This window comes from Anser cygnoides, chromosome 3, assembly GCF_040182565.1.
Source record: "Anser cygnoides isolate HZ-2024a breed goose chromosome 3, Taihu_goose_T2T_genome, whole genome shotgun sequence".
Classification (NCBI taxonomy): Eukaryota; Metazoa; Chordata; class Aves; order Anseriformes; family Anatidae; genus Anser; species Anser cygnoides.
The window spans coordinates 9378587-9400978 of NC_089875.1; the positions used below are offsets into that span (position 1 = coordinate 9378587).

The 22392-nt window shown below is 38.2% G+C and overlaps 3 protein-coding genes across 18 annotated transcripts in view; 2 read left to right on the forward strand and 1 right to left on the reverse strand.

The window, feature by feature from the left end:
* CCDC88A (coiled-coil domain containing 88A) overlaps window positions 1-12392 on the forward strand; it is a 90854-nt gene extending 78462 nt beyond the window's left edge. For 6 of the 14 annotated variants that reach the window (XM_066995399.1, XM_066995411.1, XM_066995408.1 and 3 more), the window contains 4 exons: window positions 2915-3014; window positions 3570-11091; window positions 11329-11540; window positions 12250-12392. In XM_066995399.1, the coding sequence (XP_066851500.1) occupies window positions 2915-2979 (65 nt within the window). In that variant the 3' untranslated portion in view covers window positions 2980-3014; window positions 3570-11091; window positions 11329-11540; window positions 12250-12392. Of the gene's footprint in view, window positions 1-4; window positions 1048-2914; window positions 11092-11328; window positions 11541-12249 lie in introns of those variants that run through there. The other 8 variants (XM_066995406.1, XM_066995400.1, XM_066995404.1 and 5 more) reach the window with 8 other exon arrangements.
* LOC106042268 (prolyl-tRNA synthetase associated domain-containing protein 1-like) lies at window positions 9918-10996 on the reverse strand. The gene is made up of 2 exons (XM_048060929.2): window positions 10867-10996; window positions 9918-10621 (listed from the first exon to the last, which is right to left on the reverse strand). The coding sequence occupies exons 1-2, from the start codon at window positions 10948-10950 to the stop codon at window positions 10184-10186; spliced, it is 522 nt and encodes a 173-aa protein (XP_047916886.2). The 5' UTR covers window positions 10951-10996; the 3' UTR covers window positions 9918-10183.
* On the forward strand, window positions 11018-22277 carry MTIF2 (mitochondrial translational initiation factor 2). 3 transcript variants are annotated; one of them, XM_048060926.2, is made up of 14 exons: window positions 11018-11091; window positions 12160-12391; window positions 12839-12944; window positions 13902-14073; window positions 14513-14673; window positions 15401-15577; window positions 16082-16221; window positions 17151-17275; window positions 18038-18242; window positions 19124-19376; window positions 20047-20187; window positions 21083-21247; window positions 21478-21618; window positions 22020-22277. In XM_048060926.2, the coding sequence occupies exons 2-14, from the start codon at window positions 12167-12169 to the stop codon at window positions 22187-22189; spliced, it is 2181 nt and encodes a 726-aa protein (XP_047916883.2). In that variant the 5' UTR covers window positions 11018-11091; window positions 12160-12166; the 3' UTR covers window positions 22190-22277. The 3 variants fall into 3 exon arrangements, with proteins under 3 accessions (XP_047916883.2, XP_047916882.2, XP_047916884.2); XM_048060925.2 differs by lacking the exon at window positions 11018-11091 and adding an exon at window positions 11382-11540; XM_048060927.2 differs by lacking the exons at window positions 11018-11091; window positions 12160-12391; window positions 12839-12944; window positions 14513-14673 and having other exon boundaries at window positions 13934-14073.
* The last annotated feature ends 115 nt before the right edge of the window (window positions 22278-22392 follow it).

Here is a 22392-nt window from a genome sequence, read left to right on the forward strand (position 1 = left end):
GCAGTGTTTTTTCCACGTCTGGTGTACAAATGTGGTGAGGTATGCTGTTCAGTAGGAGTCAAGTAACACAGTTATCTGAGACTCCGGGTGATGTATGGTAATAAAAACTTGTACTGATTATGGTGGAAATTCATTTTTTCTTCTTACTATAAGTAACGCTCATGTAATAGAAAACAAGGTGCAACAATAACAAAAACTGTGTTAAATATTAGTGCTGCAGAAGCCAAATAATTTAAAATTTGCTTACCAAATTATAGGAATATAAGCATGCTTAAGTGAATAACTCATTACTGTTTAGCTGGTCACCTGGAATTAAATGTTGAAAAGTAATTACTTAATAAGCCACTATTTCAAGCAATTGCTTGAAACTTTGCAATGATAAACAACGGATTAAAATTGTGCCATACTCAAGCTATAATTCCATAAGGTTTTAGACGTCGGTGCTTTTTTTGAGAGGAAATAGTTACTGACAGTTGCAGCTCAAAATTACATGGGCTATGAAATATATATATATATATATATATATAAAGGAAAAATACTTAATTGGAAATAACAAATACCCTATTCTGATTTTTTCCAATTGAATTTATTTTGCCAGCAGTTTTGTGGCAGTCATGGTACTGCTGCATGAGTTGCACTTCAATTCCTTCACATTTAACTAAGGAGGGGTAGAAGTACTGCAGAAATACAGTTCCTTGAGGGAAAGCAGTAGACATTGTATGTGTTGTTAAGTCTCTAGAATCTCCATTTCATACAGCAGAATTGTTAACAAAGTGCAGAAGTAACCCTTTCCTGAGCTTCAACTAGTTTTCAAGATGGGGAAAAAAAATGGATGTTTTAAACACATTCTGTGGAGGGCAAACTCATTGTTTCAAAATACAACAGCTATCCTTTACCATGTTTGCAGGCATCCATTATTATTGGGCTGAGAAAATTTTCAGTTCATCATTGTCCACCATGTGCTGCTAATCATTGCTGTATCATTGCCTCTAAAATTATTTCACCCTTTCAAAAAAAAAAAAAAAAAAAAAACAAAAACAAACACAAGATCCAAAATCTGAAGCAGAATCTTAATTTCATATGCGTTTTACTCTGATTTGGGTCAGATCATTCATCTTCATTTCTGTAATCCACAGATGTGTTTGAATTAGTTTTGAGATGAATAGTGCTGTTATCTGAAGTGACACATTCATACTATGTTTTGTAAGTTGAGAAATTAGAGAAAATCTTTTTAGCTCTGACAGTACGCGCTGTAAACTCATGCTTTCAGTATCTTTTTTTTTTTTTGGCTTAACTGATTGCAAGGTTGTGCCTTGCAGCAAAACTTCTAATGATGATCAGAAGAAGGTTTGTAGCTAGAGACAGTATCTTCTGTTTAAATTGGTTGCTGCTGTTTGAGAAATGGGATAAGATTTCAAGCATGCTGTTCTCTCGTGTGTGCAAGCCTTACCTTGCTTAGGCCCTTAGACTATCACAGCTACAAAAAATAGCAATATTGTGTCCAGATACATGTTTATTAACTTCCCAGCACAAGCCCCGGTCCCCGGTTGTAATGAGCAAGGCCAATCTAAAGAGAAATTTAACTTCACGGGGAGAATGCTTAAAAGCTTGTTTTGAGGGCATCAAAAAAAAGTTTTTTTTTTTTTTCCTGGCACTGCTCACAGAGCACTTGTTTGCATTGTTTCATTTCTTTTCACAGCACTAAACTTCCACACACAAAACAAGTCTGATAGTGTATATTTATACCTGATAGTGAATGCCTTTAAAGCCTGTGTCTTGCATTATGCCAGGGAAGGAGGGAGCAGCATTAGAACAGCTGCTTTTGCTAATACAAAGGGCTTCAGTATAACTGAATGCTAGTGTCATCGAACACTAGTGCCTCATGTCCTCTTACAGGAGTTCTTGATAATCTTGTCCAACTCAAGCTACTATTTGGAATTGTATTATAAAGTTGTAATGAATTACATTTCAGTTCTGAGGATAATAATTTTTGTGCTCCTATACTTGCACCACTGCAGCACCAAAAGCATGGGATTTTTTTAATGTCTCTGAAAAAAAAATTGTCAGCTTTTGTTTATTATATATGAAATATTCTCATGTATAAAAAGGATTATTTTTTGTCCATTTTTTGGTCTTTACACATTAACAATGCATACATACATCATGGATGTCTGTTGGTTTGTGCACAGGTAGTGGAAGAGTCTGTGAAATTCCTTTCAGATCTGGTCACTGCTGCTCCTTGGCCATTCAGGTGGCTAACTGTAAAACCCAAATGCGCTTGCTCATTTCTTGGTCCCTGTTGCCTTTAAAAATGATGTTAGGAATTTGCATGGTAATTATAAACACTAAATAGTGGCTGCCAGCCAAAGAAGGTTTTGTTGTTCAGGTTCAATAATTTGCTTGCAGTTAAATGTTTGCTTGATGCTTTGCTTTAAGTGAATAGTAAACCGAGATACTGCATTTTGCATGTTCAGCTGTTGCATGCAAAGATAATTTACGGCTTTTCTGAATTGAATGTGAGCATTTCCGTAAACATTTAGCAGATAAAAAAGACAAAGAAGAGTTCAGTTCTCAGCTAAGTTCAGTCAATCTTGATTAAATATGATGTTTTTCCTTTTCATACAGGCAGAAATATAGGGTTAATGTATATCACAGTTAAGTATATGTGATTGTGGCTTTGAAAATAATATCTGATTATTCTAAATGCTAAGATGAATTTTAATGAGTATAATTGAGTAGGTGCTTCGAATTATTCTTCTGTCCCTCTTGTCTGTCCTTTCCTCTTACCAAAAAAAAAAAAAAGTGTTTGTATATCCTTTTGCTCTACTAATAAGTAGAATGTATTTTAATGCATGAGGGTTTTTTTCATGTCCTGATAAACACAATGAATAATATGAAATGCTTTTCTCTGCAGATGTGGAAGCTATCCCAGAAAGCAGAAATTCAAAATGCAGGTCTAGGGAGCAACAAAGCTCCTAATTCTATTACCCACTACATGAGATGTGGGCCAAGTGGTGAGTTTCCTGCCCAATATGTAAATGAGATTAATTTCATTTACAACAAACTAACAGCATTACATATGAGAAAAAGTGCACATGGCATTAACCAGATGTAAATACTGCTTGCTTAACTGGCATCTATCTTGCTTATTAGTTAAGCCAGAACAGGTTGTTTTAGAGCAGTTATTTTGCCTATCAAGATAGGGAGCTTCAGTCTGTTAATCCTTTTGCTTGTAAAAATGCCATTTATTTTTATTTTTCAAATTTCTCTTGAAGAAAGTTCAACAAAATCAGATTAAGAAGTAATACTGAAATCAGTTCTTAGATAAATCTAAAAGAATAGTTGAACAAAACATTTTTGTTTCATAAAGCATTCAATAGTATGAGGAAACTGCCTTTTTATAAAGCTTATCTTTGGCGTTCTGTCCTTCTCCTGACTTCATTAAAACATCTTTGATGCATGCTGTTAGTGCTGTTAGTTCTGTTAGTGACTTAACTCTGTATTTTATACTTCTACACTTTAAGCTTTTCTTATGTTCTTTTCTCTTTCTACCTTTTAACTGAACACAGAGAGAAAAGTGTCCTTCAGTATCTCAGTATGAAGCCTTTATTTCTGAAGTAAACAAGACAGCGACTGTAGGAATCATTAATAAAAATTAAGGGATTTTTTTACGTTCTTCGTGACTAGAGCAGGCAAGAAATAAAAACCTACCTACCTACCTTCCTTCCTTGAATCAAGGAGCTCTACTGGAGTCTACTGCCGAAAATTTGTAGATGGTCTTAGGAATTATTGCACATTGCACTGTTAAGATCTACTGAAAAAAGGACAGTTCTCATCTCCCTAAGGACCAAGAATTTTAAGGTCTCAAGAATTACTCCAGGAAAAAAAAAAAGAAAAAAAAAACTTTTAATCTTCTGTTTATGAAATTAGCCACTGATTTGCTTAAGCTTCTGCTAATACTTAGCCAAAAAACATAACTTGCAGTTTATATTTACTTCTGTAAATTTAAAATAAATGCTGTAGTATTTTGTTGAAAGTGACTGTATATACAGATACAAAAACCTCACAGCTTACTGGCACTTCACTGCCTTATTTGGTTAGCATAATCTGCATGAAATTGCTCTTTAAAAAGTTTATGCTGATTTTTTTTTTGTTGCATACTGCAAGAGAAAAATTTGTTTACATACATGAAAACATTTGATAACTAACAAAAGTGGGAGTCATAGGATAATCGTATTATATTGAAATTGTCATTTGTGTTTTTCACATTCCCAAGTTATTCTGCCTATGTATGTTCAGATTTCTTGACAGGAAATTGTCAGGTGTGACTTTTCTGTAACTTTTATTTTAATATAAGGCTGTTCTCAACAAATGGCATTTCCAGGATAAGACTGTCTTACAATGTTTATGTATTGACTAATTTTTTCTTTTATTGTTCGTCTTTTGACATGAGCTGTTTGTGGCTTAGGAGGCTTCTTGATGGCAAAAAAAATAATAATAATATCATGCATTTTACAGTCACCTTCCCTTAAGGTTATCTTTTATTAGTAAGATACTTTTTGTTCATTATTGATTCATATTAAAGTCAGCAAATGTAATTGGTACATTCAATGGTTGTATACATTTGTTGTCTTGAAAGCATTTGCAGGGAGCTCAAAGGAAGCATACATGAACTTAGAAACAGACACAAAGTCAGTGTAATTCTATTATATTACAAATCAGTAGGTACATTCATATTTATGTTCTAAAGGGTTAAGTTAACTGTGTAACCTCCTAGTGCCAGGTCTTCCAAACAGGCGTGTAGAAAACGTTCACCTCTAACTTCCTCTGTTTGCTTACGGTAAGCATGACTTGAATATTCACAGAACTTGAGTTGCAGACTGCTTGGAGATTGATCACGCTGCTGCTTAGAAGGTGTGACACAGCCACTGCAACTTCTTTAACTTAACTTTTTTTCTTGAGGCTTACAGGTTTTATCATTTACGAAGTCTCAAGCTTTCAGGGACAATTGAAAACGAATCATTTTCCACTGGAGAGAGAATGCAGTTCAACAGGTTTAAAAGCATATTGGAAAGTCATTTTTTGATTTTACTGAAATTATGTCAAAAGCAGAGGGGGGAGGAGGAGGAGGAGTTCAATAAGCTTTAGAATGGGAAATTGTCTTTTTTCCTTTAAATGACTTCCTTCTGAAATACTTTTTTTATGACAGTGTTAAAAGATCTAGATCAAAACATTAGTTTTGCAGTATAAACACTTTGTTCAGCCTGAGATTGTTTCCACAGAGAATTTTATTCCCTCCCCTGCCTTAAGTGAAAATAGGACAGATTTAGCAGCTTTCCACCATATAGAATTTCCATTCTTCCTCTAAAGATGTTTTTGGTGTTTTATTAAATTAATTAGTTTATTTTGGTTACCAACTCATACTAGCATCTGTTTCTGGTCCCCTTATTCTCCATGTCCAGATGTTCACTGACATCAGTGAAAGCATCATGAATTGTAGAGTATGAACAGTGTTCAGCAGCTCCAGGAGTGATCTGAAGCTCAGAGTATTCCTGAAATCCAGTTCCACAATGTTTTTATAGGCAGGCTGAGCTCAGTTGCATATGGAATAATTTCCCATGCTGTAATTGGTAATATGACCTTTTGGGGAAGGTTTCAGAGCACTCCAAACTGTGCAATGACAGCTACCAGATGTCACCAGAGGGGCAGGTGGGATGTATGGCAGTGGCCAGAACAGGCACGATGTGTCATGGCACGCCTGTACTGCAGGTAAATTGGGTGTTCCTGTATGCCCTCATAGCTCAGGGCATGGCTGAGTTTCTCCCATAGTACCAAGTGAGCCAGGCAGAGCCCTGGTGTGCTCTAGGAGAAAATTACTTTAAGCAATAAGAACTTGGTCTCAAGCCTAATCTCTGCGCCATTCCTGTACTGCAGTAGTGGCATAGCCATAGATTCTGGAGGGACACTTGCCTTTACATCATTTCGTAGACATGAAATTGGTAATGTCAGTAGCCCTTACTAAGAGCACAGCTCTTTCTGAAAGAGAATTGAAATATGGTAAATGTTAGGAAAGCGTCTCCAATTCTGAATTTTGATACTTTTCAGGCTCACTTCAGGGTCTGACTGTTGGTGGATTCTTCCAGAAGCTCTCCTCATTGATGCATTTCAAACTATTAAACCCTGACTGAAGTAGCATCACTATTTTTAGAAGAACGTGTATCTTGAATTAACAGATTTAACCTCTAGTGCCAAATGTTGTTTGTATTCACAGAATCTGTGCAGTTGTATGTGCTTAGGTATACCATGTACTCAAAGACCCTGGGAATGTGTGAGAGAATGGTGTGTTGCCATGACTGATGCATGGCACGCTTCTCTGCAGGGAACATTGTTGGGCACACGTAACATTGTGCTCTCACATGTGGCTGTGCCATTTCCTTCACAGGGGCATCTCCTGACTCTTCATTTATTAGCTCTTTTTTATATTCCTGAAGTTGTCCAAGATACCCCATCACAGCTTCCTACGCTTGCTTTTTGTATATTATCACATCTTAAAGAATGGCTGTGCAGTCACAACCAGGATGTTGAGTCACAAACATTACAATTACTATTCAACTGATGACATGTACTGAAAGTGAAATCCCCTTATCCAAAAACCTCGGCAAATCTTCCTTGCCTGAGAGAATCAGCAGGAATTTGAGGGCGAGGCAACAGAATGCATCCCGCTAGGTCAGCCTAGCGTAGGTGCATCTGCATGCCAGAGGCCTGGCTAGTGTCCATCTGCGCCATCACGAGCAGGTTTCAAGGCGCTCAGGCTGCATCAGTGCAGAGGCCAGAGTGGGATTTTGGTTTGTATTGACTGAATTATCCAAAAGCAGCACCGGGTTTACATTCCCAGCACCTTCTTCTGCGGAGAGGTTTCAGAGCAGAAGAGCTGACCGGATGTTCTCTGTGCTCTGATGATGATGATGATTTTTTTCCTTTCTGAATTGGTACAAAACTTACATAACACACTTAATCTTCCTAGTCTGTGCCCATAAAATTAAAAAAAAAAAAAAAACACAAACCAAAACCAAGGATATAATTCGGGAGCCACAACCCTTTTTTTTGAAGCACGGACTCCCAGAGGAGTAACACAGCAGCTGTTGGGCAGCCTACAGCAAGAGTACATAGCTGTTTTCAGCAAGAGTTAAGAGTTGCCAAATGTGTCACTGTTAGTTCAAGGTTACAAAAGATGTTTTAATACCGTACAATGTATAATTTTCATTTGCTTTGCTGGTAGTCTGTTGAGGATTTAGTAACATTCCCAACATGTATTATTTTTAAACTTTTTCCAAGACATGATGCAGCCTCAACAAAGGAGCTCATGTATGATTCTTAGAGGTAGATGATAATGTATATGTAAATAATGCTTTGATATTAATAAAACTGCCTTAAAGGAATGTACCTAGGTGTGAAACAAAACTTAAAAAGCTCTTATTTAAAACTGTAATTTCCTTTACATACTGATTTTTTTAATGTTTGCCATTGTATACATTTATTAATGATGTTATTAAAATGCCGAACCAAATAATTTTTATTCTTATTTTGTGTGTACATTTATACACACTTTTTCTGGAAACTGATGTTACTGGAAGAATATTGGTGTTAAGTAATGGCATTGTTGACGGTAATGTGTTTAGTGACTATTTCTTCTGGAAGGAAACCTATAAAACTGTAACAGAAATTTTCTGGACGGTGTGTAGTTTGTTTTCGTGTTGCTTATTTGTAAAAATCTGTGTAGCTTTTAACTATACATTATTTTAATATTATTTAAAAAAACACTAATTTCATAGTAAATACAATAAGAACTCATTGTATATTTGCCAAGTTAGTATTTGATGCTTTAGTTTTGCTTGGTCATTATTTTTGCTGAAACAAGTCTCAGAATCTCTTCTAAAGATGAAGGTAGTTAAAGTTTAAATTGTACAGATTTTAAGATTCGTGAAGCATAGTAAACTGCTATTGTGCATGTCTTTTAAACTCATCTTTGACATTTAAATTCTGTTTTTTTTTAAACTTGACAAGTTGCATTTACTCTATTTTTTTTGTTCTTTTTGGAAGTGATAAAGGATTTTGGGGGTAGCACAAAGAAGAAACCCTAAAAGGAAGGGAGAGTGAGTGGCAGGCAGAGGGTAAGATAAATTTCACTTTTAAAGATGCCTAAGACTGTATCTTAATATCTAGGTATTTCAGTAACACATCTATCAACCCAAAGTTCCCTGGGCAGTCCATTAATCAATCTAGTATTCCCAAACAACAGATGTTCCTTTCAGTCTTTCATTTAACAAAAAGTATACAGTCACGTGTATCTGGACATCTTTTTGTGACTTTTATACAGGTTTCTATCTGTTCAGCGTTTTTAGGTCTCTTCTTTCTCATTTGAGCCAACTGCCATTATAGATGGGATCAGTTTCTGTCTTTCCAAAGTAGACAAGAACTTAAACTGCTATATCATGAAGTATGCTGTAGTTCTGTTCACATCTGTGAGAATAGGTGCCAAATCTTGCTGAAATAAAGGAAAACATGTTAACAATGTTTGAAATACCTTGTCTTATCCTAGAAGAAGCTTTTTTTTTTTTTTTTTTAATTAACTCAGTTAATGGAAGTTATTCATTTTCAAGATTTCAGTGGGGCGTGGGAGAACGATGTTGATGTTCTCAGCTCCTAGAATTGCCTTGGCCATATATAATGAAGTGAGTGGCCATATATAATGAATGAGTCAAATTGGGTGATTTTTGCCTTTTGTTTATTTAAAATGTTTCCCTTGATCACTGTTAGTATTGCATCCTTTAGCATGATGCAGTAGCAAATAGTCCTTTTATATGGTTGATTGTTTTTATTTTTTTCCTTTTTCTCTGTGCTTACCCTGTTGCTTGCCTTTTAGGCATTTTTCTTGCACAACAGACACTTTCATTAGGCTGTGTTTAAAAGCCCTTTTTCCCTGTCATCTTCAAATTTCACACTTTCACAGCTCCCGTGTCTTTGGTTTTTAGTGGGTACTTGTTACCACAGTATTTCTGCTGGACTCCATGGAGTTTCTGCTTCTTCTGTCTTAATACAAAGAAAGTCTTTTGAAGGGATTTTTATTTGTTCAGGCAGGAGAGAGGAGAAAGATTAGAAATTCAATGTTGAGAATGTGCTGGTCTTGTTCTTGTGATAGTACTCTTCTATACAAAATATATCATATATTTAAAGCAAAATCAGCCTCCCCACAACCTTTTAAACATGGGGATGTTTGTATGTTCAGTCCCCTTCTCCTGAAGGGAGAAACTCAAGTATGTCTGCTGTCATACTGTTCTTTCCACTTGTATAGGCACCTGGTTAAAAGGCTACAGTGGAGCAGAGAATATGCACGTCTTCCACATGAACCAGTAGAAATTGCACACAAAAGTGAACACAGTGCCAGGCTGTATTTACTTTCCTCCCAGGAATCACCAGGTAACACTGCAATTACAGGAACCTGCAATAACATTATTCCTTAGAGCTCTTTTCCTGGGAATTTGCACCCCTCTCTGCTTTCAGACATCTCCTTCGCGTTCTGCCGTTTTGGAGAGGCATGCTGCCCTAATGCAGCCATTAGTAGTCACGTCATCTGGGAATTACCAGAAGACTTAGTAGTTAGTTCTGAAGGGAGGATACCGTGAGAGTGAAAATGCAGCTAAAAATGTAGACAATCAAGTACATTTTCTGTAGTGCAACTAAGTTACTTTTTTCTAGATTAAAAATAAGGAAAAAAAAAGGTAACATACTAGGGGACAAATGGATATAGTTTAAAAAAAAAAAAGACACTTCTGTCCTAGGTGCTGACAAATAGTTTAGACCTGTTAACTCATTATTTCTTAATTTAGATCTTCAAGTCCAGTACCACACACAAAAAGTTCCAGTTCATCCATTTTATTAATAAACGCTAAAACATATAATGCCATTTCTACTTGTTGTTTACTTACAGGTATATCGCAAACATCTTTTCTTTGTAAGAATATTCTGTTAAAACTTTTAACAGCTGAAATACAGTATTTTTTCCTCATCAGATTATACAACATAAGAAGGAAGATGCTTATTTTTTCGAAGTGTATTTGTAATAAAAATTTCACCAGTTTTGCTCTATAAAATCTTTGCCGAGTAATAAAAATGTCAACTTCTTCTATTTAATGTCCTTATCAAAATGTATGATTATTGGATCGTGGCCTGTTGATTTCACAAACTTCATGAAGTCTTCAGGGCTTAGGCCCATGGTTGCAGAGTTTGTCATGGGATGGAAATACACCTTCTTGTGGCCCCCCTCCAGAAAGCCGGCATCCAGCACGAACTTCACGTCTCCTTGGTCGCAGAAGAGGGCCAGAGGTGTCGCACAGCCTTGGCCTACTTTTAATTTTTCCAGCATGGCGTTCTCATCAGCAAACCTTAGGTTTCCGCTTCCAACACCCAGTTTTTTGGCAAGCTCGTTCAAGTTGATCTGCCTGTCGTGCAGGACGGTCACCAGCCAGAAGCCTTTCTTCTTTTTGTCTCTAAGGAAAAGGTTTTTGCTGTGCCCTCCTTTCAGGTGTTGGACGTGGGACATCATTTCCTCAACCGTGAACACCTGCAGAGTACAACAAGCATAGCGTGAGGCTGTACCCGTCAGCCTTACCGGCAGCTTTTGTTAAAAATTTAGGAAACGCTGAATGTCATGCTCAGCCTAAAAACTGTACCCTTCTATGAAGAAATTTAAAAGAACCCGAATAAAACGCGACACGCTGGTCCCGCACCCTTTCTCGTTCGTTTCTCACACGCATCCGCGCTCGATCGAAAACGCAAGAAAAAAACCGTGGGGTCCGAGTCCCGCACCTGGGGGTGTTCGGCGGTGAGCGCGGCGATGCCCAGCTCCCGCAGCCGCTGCTCCAGCGCCTCCCGCAGCCCCGCCGCCGCCATGGCCGCCACGGGGCCGCCCCGCTCCGGCAGCGGCACCGCGCAGGCGCCGGGCCCCCACACGTCGCGCCTGCGCACGGCGGCGAGGACTGCTGGGGCGGTTGGGTGCCGTTGGGGGTCCCCGGAGCGGGCCCGGCCGTGAGGGTGAGGGGCCCCGGGGCCGCCGCGGGGCGTGAGGGGAGCCCAGCGCCCTCCGGGCCGCGGGGGGGAGGTTCCCGAAATTACCGCCAGGGCGTTTGTCCTCTGTGAGCGTGTCCGGCATTGCCTCGGACGGTTCCTAGCTGCTCCTCGGGTCTGCTGTTTCTGCCCTTTAAAGTTCTCTTTAAGGGGGAAAAAATGAGCTGTTGGTTGGTTACTTTGTCCTCTGCTCGTTCCCTGTAGGTACTTTGGTACAGGAGAGGTTTTACAACGACCGTGGGCGTGCTGAGAGGGATTGAGGATAGCGCCTTGCTCTCAGAGCTTCTTGGAAGATGGTACAGCACTGCCTGTGAGAGCAAACAAGGTGTTGAGAATGGGCCGGGGAACGCAGATAGGAGCTACGAAATAGCGAACTGAACAAGAAGAGTAGCTTGAATAGGAGACTGTTTTACAGGGTAGGTAGCAAAATGACTCAAAACACAGTTAACATGGTTAAAAGAAGATGCGGGAGGAACTGACGGAGGTATCTTGAAAAGCTTAATTGCTAAGCCAAGCCTTAGCCTAGAAAGATGTCTCCGTGCATGCAATAACACTATTATCATAGAATCATATCGTTATAACAGTATCATTAGAATGCTGCAGTCTTTTAGTGGAGTTACATGCTCGTGTAAGTGTCATTTTGCAAATTTGTTTTACTGGCGGGAGAGGGAGGTTGCACTGGGTATCTGGCAGTATGGTACAAATGTCACTTTTTTGAGTTAATATCAGAGAACCTCGAGTTAGGATTTTAGTAATTTACGTTAAAGGTCAGCGAAGACAGATGAAGGACTTGTAAGTTATGGTAACATTAGTAGATCTGTGTGTCTGAACTGGAATAGTGACAGTGGCAGAAGGTGAAGTGCATCAGGAAAATGAAAAATGAGCAGATCTACTAAGTAGTTCAACATCTTCAGTATCAAAAAGCCTGCTTTGAAGCATTGTAGCATTTATGCCTTGTTTTCCTGTGCATATTGTCATAGCAAAGAACAACTTCCAGCCTTGAGACTGATTTCAATGTGTCCTTTGTATTTTCAGTGAAGAAATGAATCGAAGGTTGATAGTGAAATTTGAAAATCTGGTCCAGTTACGTGGTGCTTGCCGACAGCTGCGTACTGTTTCCTACAGGAAAGTCAACAGAGCACAATGGAAGCCTGTGCAGTCATCTGCGTATCCTGTACAGTCCGTTCATCTGTATCCACAGTTCTGGCAAAAAGACAAATCAATCAGTGTCGCCTTATCTCAATACAGACATCTAGCTACAACGGAGGTAATTAACAAAATCCAGTCATCTCTGATTCCGTGTGAAATTTCAAAGTACAAAAAGTCAATTTGAGCACTTTATGACAAAAAAGGAGAACTTCACAGAAGCTATTCTAAGTTTATGAGCCAAAATGTACTTGTTTAAGACTACATTGTTACTCCTCTCAAATATTGACTTGAAGTACTTACACCAGGAGCATCATGAATCTTGAAGAGGCAGGATAACATTTTTTTCCCTTGTTTTGAACAATTGAATATGGAAAAAAAATTAAGGGCAGAATGCTATACATTTTAAATATTCAGTGTGATGTTTTAAGTCACTAATTTATTGTAATACATTCATATTATAGACAAAAAGATGTGGCTTGAGACCATTGTCTCTTTAATATTGTTTTTATTATTTCTTAGTTTATACCAGCTATATGTTCCTATATACATGTCTAATTCCATATAGGAGAAGAAAAAGAGCAAAAAGAAATTGCCGCTGACCAAAGGTGAAGTGGAGATAAGGCAGCAGATGACTGTTGAGGAACTTGCACAAGCAATGGGCAAAGACGTAGGTGAGAGCCTGCTTTGTTACTCAAGATGTATTTTAACTGTTGTGTTTTAGTCAGTTGCGACACACACTCCGTGTGTGGTCAAGGCAAAGATGTTCTGAGATGGTACTAGCTGTTCCTAATCCTTCCCTTGGCAAGGTAGATTGTACGCATTACCAAAGTAACTCCTTTCATCAAAGACATTTAACCAGAGAAAAAGAACATATGGGTAGGCAAGATGCCAGTCTAAGGAGAAAAAATGTTAGGCCGTCCAAATTATTGGGCAGGACACTATGACTGCTCGCAAAATGCTAAATTATATTGCGGAAGGAGAAACATTGCACTGTGGTTTGTTGAAGCTGGGTGAGAGCTGCTACGTAAAGAATTTGGGGCTAAAGAAAAGGCACAAAAGAGCTTCGGCCTGAGATATTTGTCTGAGAGCAGGATGTTGGGTTTGGGAGCAATTTGCGTTCCATTAAAACAGTCTTATTGCTAATTTCTTCTTCTCAACCATGTACTTTTTCTGGCAAACTTCTTTCTCAGTAGCAAGGAGAGAAACAAGAGTCTGTCACGTCTCTGTATGTTTCAGAGGGAGATTGGTAATGGTGCTGAGGTCGGTGTGGAACAATCTTTGACTATTGCAGTATGTCCTGTATTTCTTCTGCCAGAGAAAGTCACAAATGAACAGATTTATCACGTTTTCTTCCTCCTTGAATCACTTCTTAGCTATTTAGTTTAGATGAGTTTCAAGTAGGAAAGTAAGCTGTGAAAATTTGAGTGAAAAATAAGATTGTAGCAACTTCTAGATAAATCTACCTAAAGCAAAAATGCTTTGTGAATGAAACTTACCATTACAATATAAACTACTAACCCAAAATCTTAAATTGTATTTAACAATTAACAAACAATGTGTTTCTGTCCCTTGTTTGTTATTATTTTTTTTTTTTGGTGAGTTGTTAAATATCTTTCTCTCTTCCTTAGATCATGTTTATGAAGCCCTGCTGTACACAGATATTGATCTTGGTTCCATAGAAGCAGATTCCATTTTAAATGAGGACTATATCAAGCTAATTGTTAAAAAATCAGGAATGAAGTATAAGTCAGCAAAACTGAAAGAAGAGAAAGAAAGAGAAAATACAGATGCTGTAAAACGGTAAATTGTGAACTATTCGTTTTTGCTGTTTTTTATCCTATTTGCTTCTGCAAGAGTTATTGATATACTGTTTTCTTTCTTCTAATGGTGTGTTGATGATACCTGATAAGGTCATAAATTGTAATATTTAAAAGGAGTTTACAGTTTTGATTTCTTTGTGCATTAAACTGATGTTCAGGTGTGATTTGTTTTAGGTGAGTTTTTTCTATGTGTTTTTCTGAAGGAAAGCCAACTTTGTTTTTTGATGCAGCAGGAAGTTTGAATACTAAAAGGGCAAACTGTGATGTATCTAGGATTTGCAGTTACTGTGGGGAGAAGCTAGGCTTACCTCTTCATCACTGAGTTCTGGTAAATGGCTTTTCGTTAGCCATGCTGGGCATGATGGTGGCTTGGTAAACTTTTTTGGTACTTATGAAAGGTGTTATTGTTTTGATTGCAGACCCCCTGCAGACCCAGCATTATTAACCCCACGGCCCCCAGTTGTTACTATAATGGGCCATGTTGATCATGGGAAAACAACTTTACTTGACAGCCTACGAAAAACTCAAGTGGCATCAATGGAAGCAGGAGGCATTACACAACACATTGGTGCTTTCCTTGGTATGATCCAAGTGTACGCGCGTGTGTGTAAAGCAATTTTCTGTATCTTACATGGTGGGCTGACTTGCTGACAGTTTATTGGGGAAAATGTTGCAGCATACACAGTTTATATGTAAGCAGTGAAAAAGGAAAGCATAACTTGTGATAACTAGAATGGAATAGTTCACTTGGAAGGGACCTACCAAGATCATCATGTCCAACTGCCTGACTATTTCAGGGCTAACCAAAAAGTAGAGCATGTTATTAAGGAATATCAAGCACCTCACAAGGAAGGCTGTTGAGTGTTTGGACTGCTCTCCAGAATCTTTTCCTAATGTCCAGTCTGAACCTTCCCTAGTGCAGCTTTGCGCTGTTCCCATGTGTTCTGTTACAGGTTACCAGGGGGAGGAGACCAGTGCCTTCGCCTCCATTTCCCCTCCTCTGGAAGTTGTAGAGCAATGAGGTTCCCAATTAGCCTCCTTTTCTCCAAACTAGACGAACTTTTAAAACTGTGTGGATGGAACTTTTAAGTAGATAGTCTAAAATTATTTCAGTTGTACAATTTTGGATTATGAAAGATTCTAGTGTGCTTTTTTCTTCCCTGAGAAGAAGAAGTACCTTTAACCTCCATGCCAGTTATCTGTCTTCCTTAAAAAATCTGTGTTTTATATATAAAAAAATCATTAAATGACTGATTGCTCTATTTACAGTAAGTCAAATAAAGCTGTGTGAAATGTATTGTTCACAGTGCATCTGCCTTCTGGGGAAAAGATAACTTTTCTTGATACTCCTGGACATGCAGCTTTTTCAGCCATGCGAGCAAGAGGTACCTCTGTAACTGACATCGTCATACTGGTTGTAGCAGCAGAAGATGGAGTAATGCAACAAACTGTAGAATCCATTCAACATGCTAAAAATGCAGGAGGTACAGTGTTTGACTTCTTAACATCACATTTGGAAGAGAGTGGCAAGCCCAGTGCATAAAGTTAATCCGTGAGATGTGTGTTACTGTGCAGCTCAGATACAGAGCACCTTGCAATTGTTTATCCGCCTCTCAAAGGAAACTCCTTGAATTAAAATCCATGGACTTTGTGAAGTTACTGTCCTATCCTGCCTCCTTCTCCCCTGGGAAGATGTCTGAAAATATATACCAAATATTATATTAGTACATAAAAATACTAAGAAATTTTTGCAGGATTTGTAGTTTTGCCAGAAAAGCATGAGTAGTGTGTAGGTAGCTTTGTTTTACTTTTTTTCTTCTATATTAAAATAACTCCTCCAAGTCTCTACTTAAGGTTGCCCAGCAAATAGGTGCCAAGAGAGCTGATTTGTTCTAAGTGGTCATAAGCTGTTCTAACATCTTATTGCAGCTATGCTAGCAGCAGCAAGTTTTTGTTAGGTCAGTAATGTGTTTGTTCTCTTCTTTTAGTTCCTCTTATCCTTGCCATTAACAAATGTGACAAACCTGAAGCTGATCCTGAAAGAGTGAAGAAGGAATTGATGGGTCACGATGTGATCTGTGAAGAGTTTGGAGGGGATGTTCAAGCTGTAAATATTTCAGCACTCAAGGTAAAGTTTTGAAACAAATGATTGTGTTCGTGGATGTCTAAGATGTGCATACACCCACATTTTTGTTTGGTGGTTGGAATATGAATGCTTATCTTTCTGGTATTTGACACCTTACCATGAGCTACGTGCTGCTGCCTCTCACCAGCATCATTTGAAACATAATCCTGTCATATTTTGAGACTCAGCCCTTCAGTGAGCACTAAAAACTATTTTTCTTCTTTGGGAAATCTAGTGGATGGTTTTCAGGTTAATCCTAGTTTTTGTTTCCTCATATATTCCCTGATTGTTTATTTGTGCAAAATCAAGGTCAGTGATAGTGGCATGTATGAAGAGAGAAATTCAAACAAAGGGAAATAAATATTTTTATAACGCATGCCTTATCACAGGAATGTAGTTTTGTAGTGAACTTGCAAGGATAAGATGGTAAATCATGTGAACAACTGATAGCTTAAAAAATAAACTATGTTTGCTTATAGTTTTATGGTGGCCAAACTAATTTAGCAGTATCTTAGGCTTATTACTGTCCTTCTAAATGCATTCCAAGTCATCTTCTAAAATTTCAGCCAAGTTCAAGACCTTTTGAAGTTGTTCCCTTACACTTTTTCAAAATAGTCATGCATAAAAATGGTTTCTCCATTCACCTCCGTAGCAGAATATTGCAATTTGCATCCTTAACTCTGATGTTGTGAAGAGGAAAGTAAGGAAACTATCCTTACTAGTATATCTTGTATTCTGGACCACCAATCGTAGTATTTCATTACTTTAGTACCATCTTGCCTTAAAAGGTGAAGGAATCCATGGCATTGGATGGTATTGCATTGTTAGAAGTTCTGAATTAAATGGGAGACCTCGGTACTAAGATTTCAACTTCTGATCTTTTTTTAATTGGGCACTTCCTTTATTCTTTTTTTTGGTATGGTTTTATACAGGGTGAAAACCTGATGGTTTTGGCAGAAGCAACTGTTGCTTTAGCAGAGATGTTAGAACTGAAGGCAGACTACACAGGTCTGGTAGAGGGGACTGTAATTGAGTCTCGCAAAGACAAAGGGAAAGGGTAAGTTATATGTTGTCTTTACAACTTCAAGGAAGCAATTTGTAATAATGCAGCAATACTGTTCAGGTGGTTTGTACTTTTGTACTTAGGTTTAATATTGTACTTTTTTTCTGTGAAATTAGATAAAAACCAGCAGTTTCTTTGCAGCACTTGTAAATAAAGCGTTAAAACATCATTTTACAGCATGATGTACAGAAAGAGGTTATAAACTGATACAACATAAGTTACCATATCACTGAAATGAAATCCTGTAAGCTCAGGAAATACTCTAAAATGTTAGAACAGGTGTATTTTTTTTAAACGTCATTTAAAAGTAAAGATGATGAAGTTCATAGTCATAATATAATAAATAGATACATCACAATTTGTCAAAAACTGTATGACATTTTACACTTCAAAGTATTTTAGCCCTTTTGCATGTCCTCTGTGAAGAAAGTATGTTCTGTCCTCTTTAAAAATGAACTGAAGGCTGGAAATTTTGGGGGGAGGATGGAATGGGGGTTCACTTAACATGTGAAATCAGTCTATTGCTGAGAGATTCAAGATGCCAAATTTTGTATTAATCTGCAGAAACGAAGAGTACGGTACAGGCTTGGGGCTTTTTGCACTTTAAAATTTTCTTTGCATGCTGATAAGAATGAGTCACAGGAATATTGTGCCTGAGATTGATTGCAAGTACATTATGTTTCGTGTTTCCTTACTTACGCTAAGCCTGAAAATGGTCACTTTAATTTTGTAATTTTCCTCTCTGCTCTTTGCTAGTCCAGTTACCACAGCCATTGTCCAAAGAGGAACCCTGAGGAAAGGCTGTGTTCTGGTTGCAGGGAAGACCTGGGCAAAAGTGCGTTTCATGTTTGATGAGAATGGAAAAGCTGTAGATGCAGCCTCTCCCGGCATCCCTGTGGAAATCATGGGCTGGAAGGAAGTCCCTTCAGCGGGAGATGAAATCCTTGAAGTAGAATCTGAGGTACAGAAAGAACTGTTTAATGGAAAATTCATACTGCAGTAAGATAGGAAGGAAGGAGCTAAGTTTAAAAGTAATAAGTAAATCAATAAAATAAAATTGCATTTCATTCTAAGTAACCAGGGTAAACTGGTGAAAGATGAAGGCTGAGCATGGGTATTAAGATGTCTGAGCTAGGTGTTCTGTAAGAGGAATGAGAATTTGCATATTGCCTCTTTCTTTCTCTTCCACTGCCCCCACTTCTCTCCTGCTGGACTGTTACATCCTCTCCTCTCCTTTCCAGGCATCCAAATTAATCTTACTTTACAATCACATGAAGAAAGCAGGCTGCCACGGGAGATAAAGAGTCACCATTGGTTCATGCCTTTTACTTCTCGTGGTCATCATGCCTTCCTCTATGCTATGTTTGCAATGAACGTAGTCTGAAATGGCTGCTTCAGGGATAACCTGGGATACATTCTAATGTATTTCCTTTCTAAAGGCACAGAAAGCTGTTTTCACTTTCATATAACCACACTGTTACCCTACCTGGAGAACAATCCAGTACTTAATAGTATCAGTATTGTAATTTTATGAGAGAATTAGTTGCTGACAGAAGATTGTGCTTAAGATTTAGCTTGAAATAGGTGTTGTGGGGGCTGGAGAAATACCACATGAAAAAAAAATATTATTTTCTCTGATGCAGAGATGCCTTGAGTTGTGCTGTTGTAGCATGGGGAGGAAGCCATTGTGCTGATTCTTTGTCATCATAGCAGCAAAATCTATTGATAAACGCTAAAGAAAATGAGTAGGACGGTAGAGAAGAAACAAAAGGATAAAAGAGAGTTAATGTGGACTTTTCCATTGCAGTGCTTTGAAAGATCGTTTCTTTTTTTCCTGACCAGCAAAGGGCACATGAAGTTGTGGCTTGGAGAACCTATGTTGAACAGCAAGAGAAGATGAGAAGAGATGGGGAAGTTATTGAAGCAAAGCAAAAGGAACACAGGGTGGAATATGAGAAGAAGCAACAGAAGCTAGCCCATCTGACCTGGAGACAGAGAAAGGCGTTGCTCTACAAGACCAACAAGCATCTAATGTTCTCAAAGCCTAAAGAGAGAACAGAAGTGGACAAAAACGTGCTGTCAGTAATTGTTAAAGGTATTGTTCTGTTCTGTTTACTGCTGCAATGTTTCCATGCTTCTCAAATGCTCAGTCTGCAACGTAGTTCTAAATAATTAACAAAAATTTTGTTAGCAGAAGTTTGATCAATTTAAAACTGAACAAGTTATTGAATGCCTCTCAGGAAGGGGAGGGTCATCAGAGATCATCCCATGGTCAGAAGAATGTGCTTCCAGAAGGGTCAGAGCAAGATGAAATCTTAGGGGCCCAAACCCTTACCCAGGAACTCCTGAATAAAAGCCATACAAGTGCATGTGTGTAAGTTATATGAGCAGCAGTACTGCATTAGCAGAATGGAGGAAAAGAACAACTGTGTATTACTTAAAGTGGGGCAGGAGGAACTCGGTTTGACCTTACGTTCAGTGGTATGTGTGTAGTGGAAGTAGTAAGTGAAAAACTATGTAGACTTGACCTAGAAATGGCAGCAGATGTGGAGCTTCTGGTCCTGTTGTCTTTATTCACTTCACTTTTGTAATAGGAAGACTTTTCAGGTGTGTTCTAATATACTGCTGGAAATACAAAAAGAATGCTAAATATCCAACGCTTTTGATTATATTGCATAATGTGGAATTTTCATTCCCCTAATTCTTCTTCTTCGGTATCACTTTGATTCACACAAAGTCAACAGCACTACCATTTATATACCCAGGTGATGTGGATGGATCTGTCGAAGCTATTCTGAACATTCTAGACAGCTATGATGCTGATCATGAATGTAGATTGGATATCATCCATTTTGGAATGGGAGATATCAGCGAAACTGACATAAGTCTTGCTGAAGCATTTAATGGTGAGTGTATGTTTAAAAATTAATTTACAGTTAGTAGAAACTTCTCTCCATTGAAATCAGTAGATCTCATACTGTTATTTTTTTTGTAATAATTAACAGCATCAATAATGTAAACTTATATGTATATTAATAATATCAAGTAACACCTTTAACATCAAATACTAATGCAGGTAGGGAAGGCTAGAAATCTCACAAAAATAGGACTGTGACAGGCCATTGCCAGTAACTGAATTATTAATGGCAGATAATGGTTAGATCTCAACTTCTCACGTAAGTTGCTTTATGATGTTGAGCAGGGCAATGCCAGAAAAGTAGCACACAACAGAATTTCCTTTTGCTCGGGGAGGTCACTGAACAGAAAGACCTCTATCAATAGTTGTTCCCCTTTTTGCTCCATGATTCTCACCTGCTCTAGAGTGTGTGTGTGGGGGGGTCACTGGACCTAACACGCTCCATGGGTGGATGAGAATGTAGAAAGTTCATTTCCAGCTTATACTGGGCAACCAAATTGTTTTCCCAGCCCAAAAATGGGGGAATCTTTTTGTTGTGTGTGTGTGTGTGTGATGCCATCTGCTCTGGTGGGCTCTGTGTATGCAGTAATTTCTGCTTTGATAACTTCATCTCTGTCATGAGGGAACTTTCTGTGAGGAGTGTTTTGAGCCCATTTGTTTTGATACGAGGCTAGTAGTAGCGGGTGTGCTGACTGCAGTGATAGTGGGGGAGGTAAATGGTCCCCCATTAAAAGGGAAGTAGTGAAATGGTGTTTCTTGTATTGCTGACTGCTAATGCTAATTTTAACCTCTGCTGCAAGTTCAACATTTCAGAAGAGATGGCAAATGCTTTCACTTATTAAGAATTTCTCTTGTTATCAGTTGCTGATTATTATATTTGCCAGGTGTTGTTTATGGATTCAGCGTGAAAGCCAATGAAACTATTAAAAAGCTGGCTGCTAAAAAGGGAATAAAAATTAAACTTCACAACGTCATCTACAAACTTATTGAAGACTTGCAAGATGAGCTAAATAGCAGACTGCCTCCATCTGTGGTGGAAAATACAATAGGTGACTTTTCAGGGAGTATTAAATTACATTTTTGCTGTGCTGCATGGCTTTAACTTCGCGCTCCAGTGATGCATTCTTGCTGTATCAAGTAATTAATGCTCCTCTGTAGCTGCCTTTCTATTTTGTTATAAAGCTTAGTAAGTGGAAGAGCATGGCTTGGTTTTTCTTATTATGTGTTTATTATTCTCCTGTACTTCTTAAAACTGTACTACATTTTTTTTTTCTTTTAGGGACAGCTTCTGTTCTTGACGTCTTCTCTGTAACAGTAGGAAAAAACAAAATTCCAGTAGCTGGGTGCAGAGTACAGAAGGGGCAATTAGACAAAAAGATGAAATTTAAGTTAATCCGTAAAGGGGATGTTATTTGGCAAGGTAAGTAACTGGCTACAAAACTAGTGTTTGTACTCAGTGTTATGACATGACTAGTTAGTTCCATGTGAAATTAATGCAAAAGGTGTGCATCTAATCATAAGGCAATTACGTGTGCTGTTTAGGATAGAATTGTTCAAAGCAGAGAAAGCTGTAAAATGTCACCATACTCTTTATCCAGACCTCTAACCACCACTTTTCTGATAGAAAAGTAGTATCACAGGCTTTGCCTATGGAAAAGGACTGATGCCTGACTTTCATCAGCTGCAAGCGCTTGCAACCCCCAGCTTGTCTTGCTTTTGTTTTGTAGCTGTGTGGTGAAACCTGAATTGTGTGAGAAGGGGAAACCAAACCACATCTGTACTCTGATGTCAGGGGGCTTTCTTTCTTTTTCCTCTCTGTAGGATCTTTATCATCACTGAAGCATCATAAAGATGATGTCCAAGTAATAAAGACAGGTATGGATTGTGGATTAAGTTTAGACAAGCATATAGAATTCAATATTGGAGATGAAATTGTCTGTTATGAAGAAAAAGAAGTTCAACAGACAACGTCATGGGACCCAGGGTTTTAAAATACATCTGAATCCCCAGCAAGGACATGCACTATTCCTGGCCTTGAACTCTTAACATTAAATGAACTTATGAAGAAGCTTACGTGCATCTCTCTATCTGATGCTTCTGTATTCTATGTTTAAACCTCATCAAGCAACCAGCATACCTCATTGGAGCACCAGATGAATGACCCTAACTGCAAGCACTTTGTGTGTGTAAAGCC

What these genes read in the sequence shown, in the direction of transcription:
- LOC106042268 (XM_048060929.2), bottom strand. Translation starts at nt 10,950, where the DNA reads ATGGCGGCGGCGGGGCTGCGGGAGGCGCTGGAGCAGCGGCTGCGGGAG. An exon ending in TCACCGCCGAACACCCCCAG is followed by an intron (nt 10,622 to 10,866) that starts GTGCGGGACTCG and finishes TGTACTCTGCAG; the next exon opens with GTGTTCACGGTTGAGGAAAT.
- MTIF2 (XM_048060926.2), top strand. Translation starts at nt 12,167, where the DNA reads ATGAATCGAAGGTTGATAGTGAAATTTGAAAATCTGGTCCAGTTACGT. An exon ending in GACATCTAGCTACAACGGAG is followed by an intron (nt 12,392 to 12,838) that starts GTAATTAACAAA and finishes AATTCCATATAG; the next exon opens with GAGAAGAAAAAGAGCAAAAA. An exon ending in ACACATTGGTGCTTTCCTTG is followed by an intron (nt 14,674 to 15,400) that starts GTATGATCCAAG and finishes TATTGTTCACAG; the next exon opens with TGCATCTGCCTTCTGGGGAA.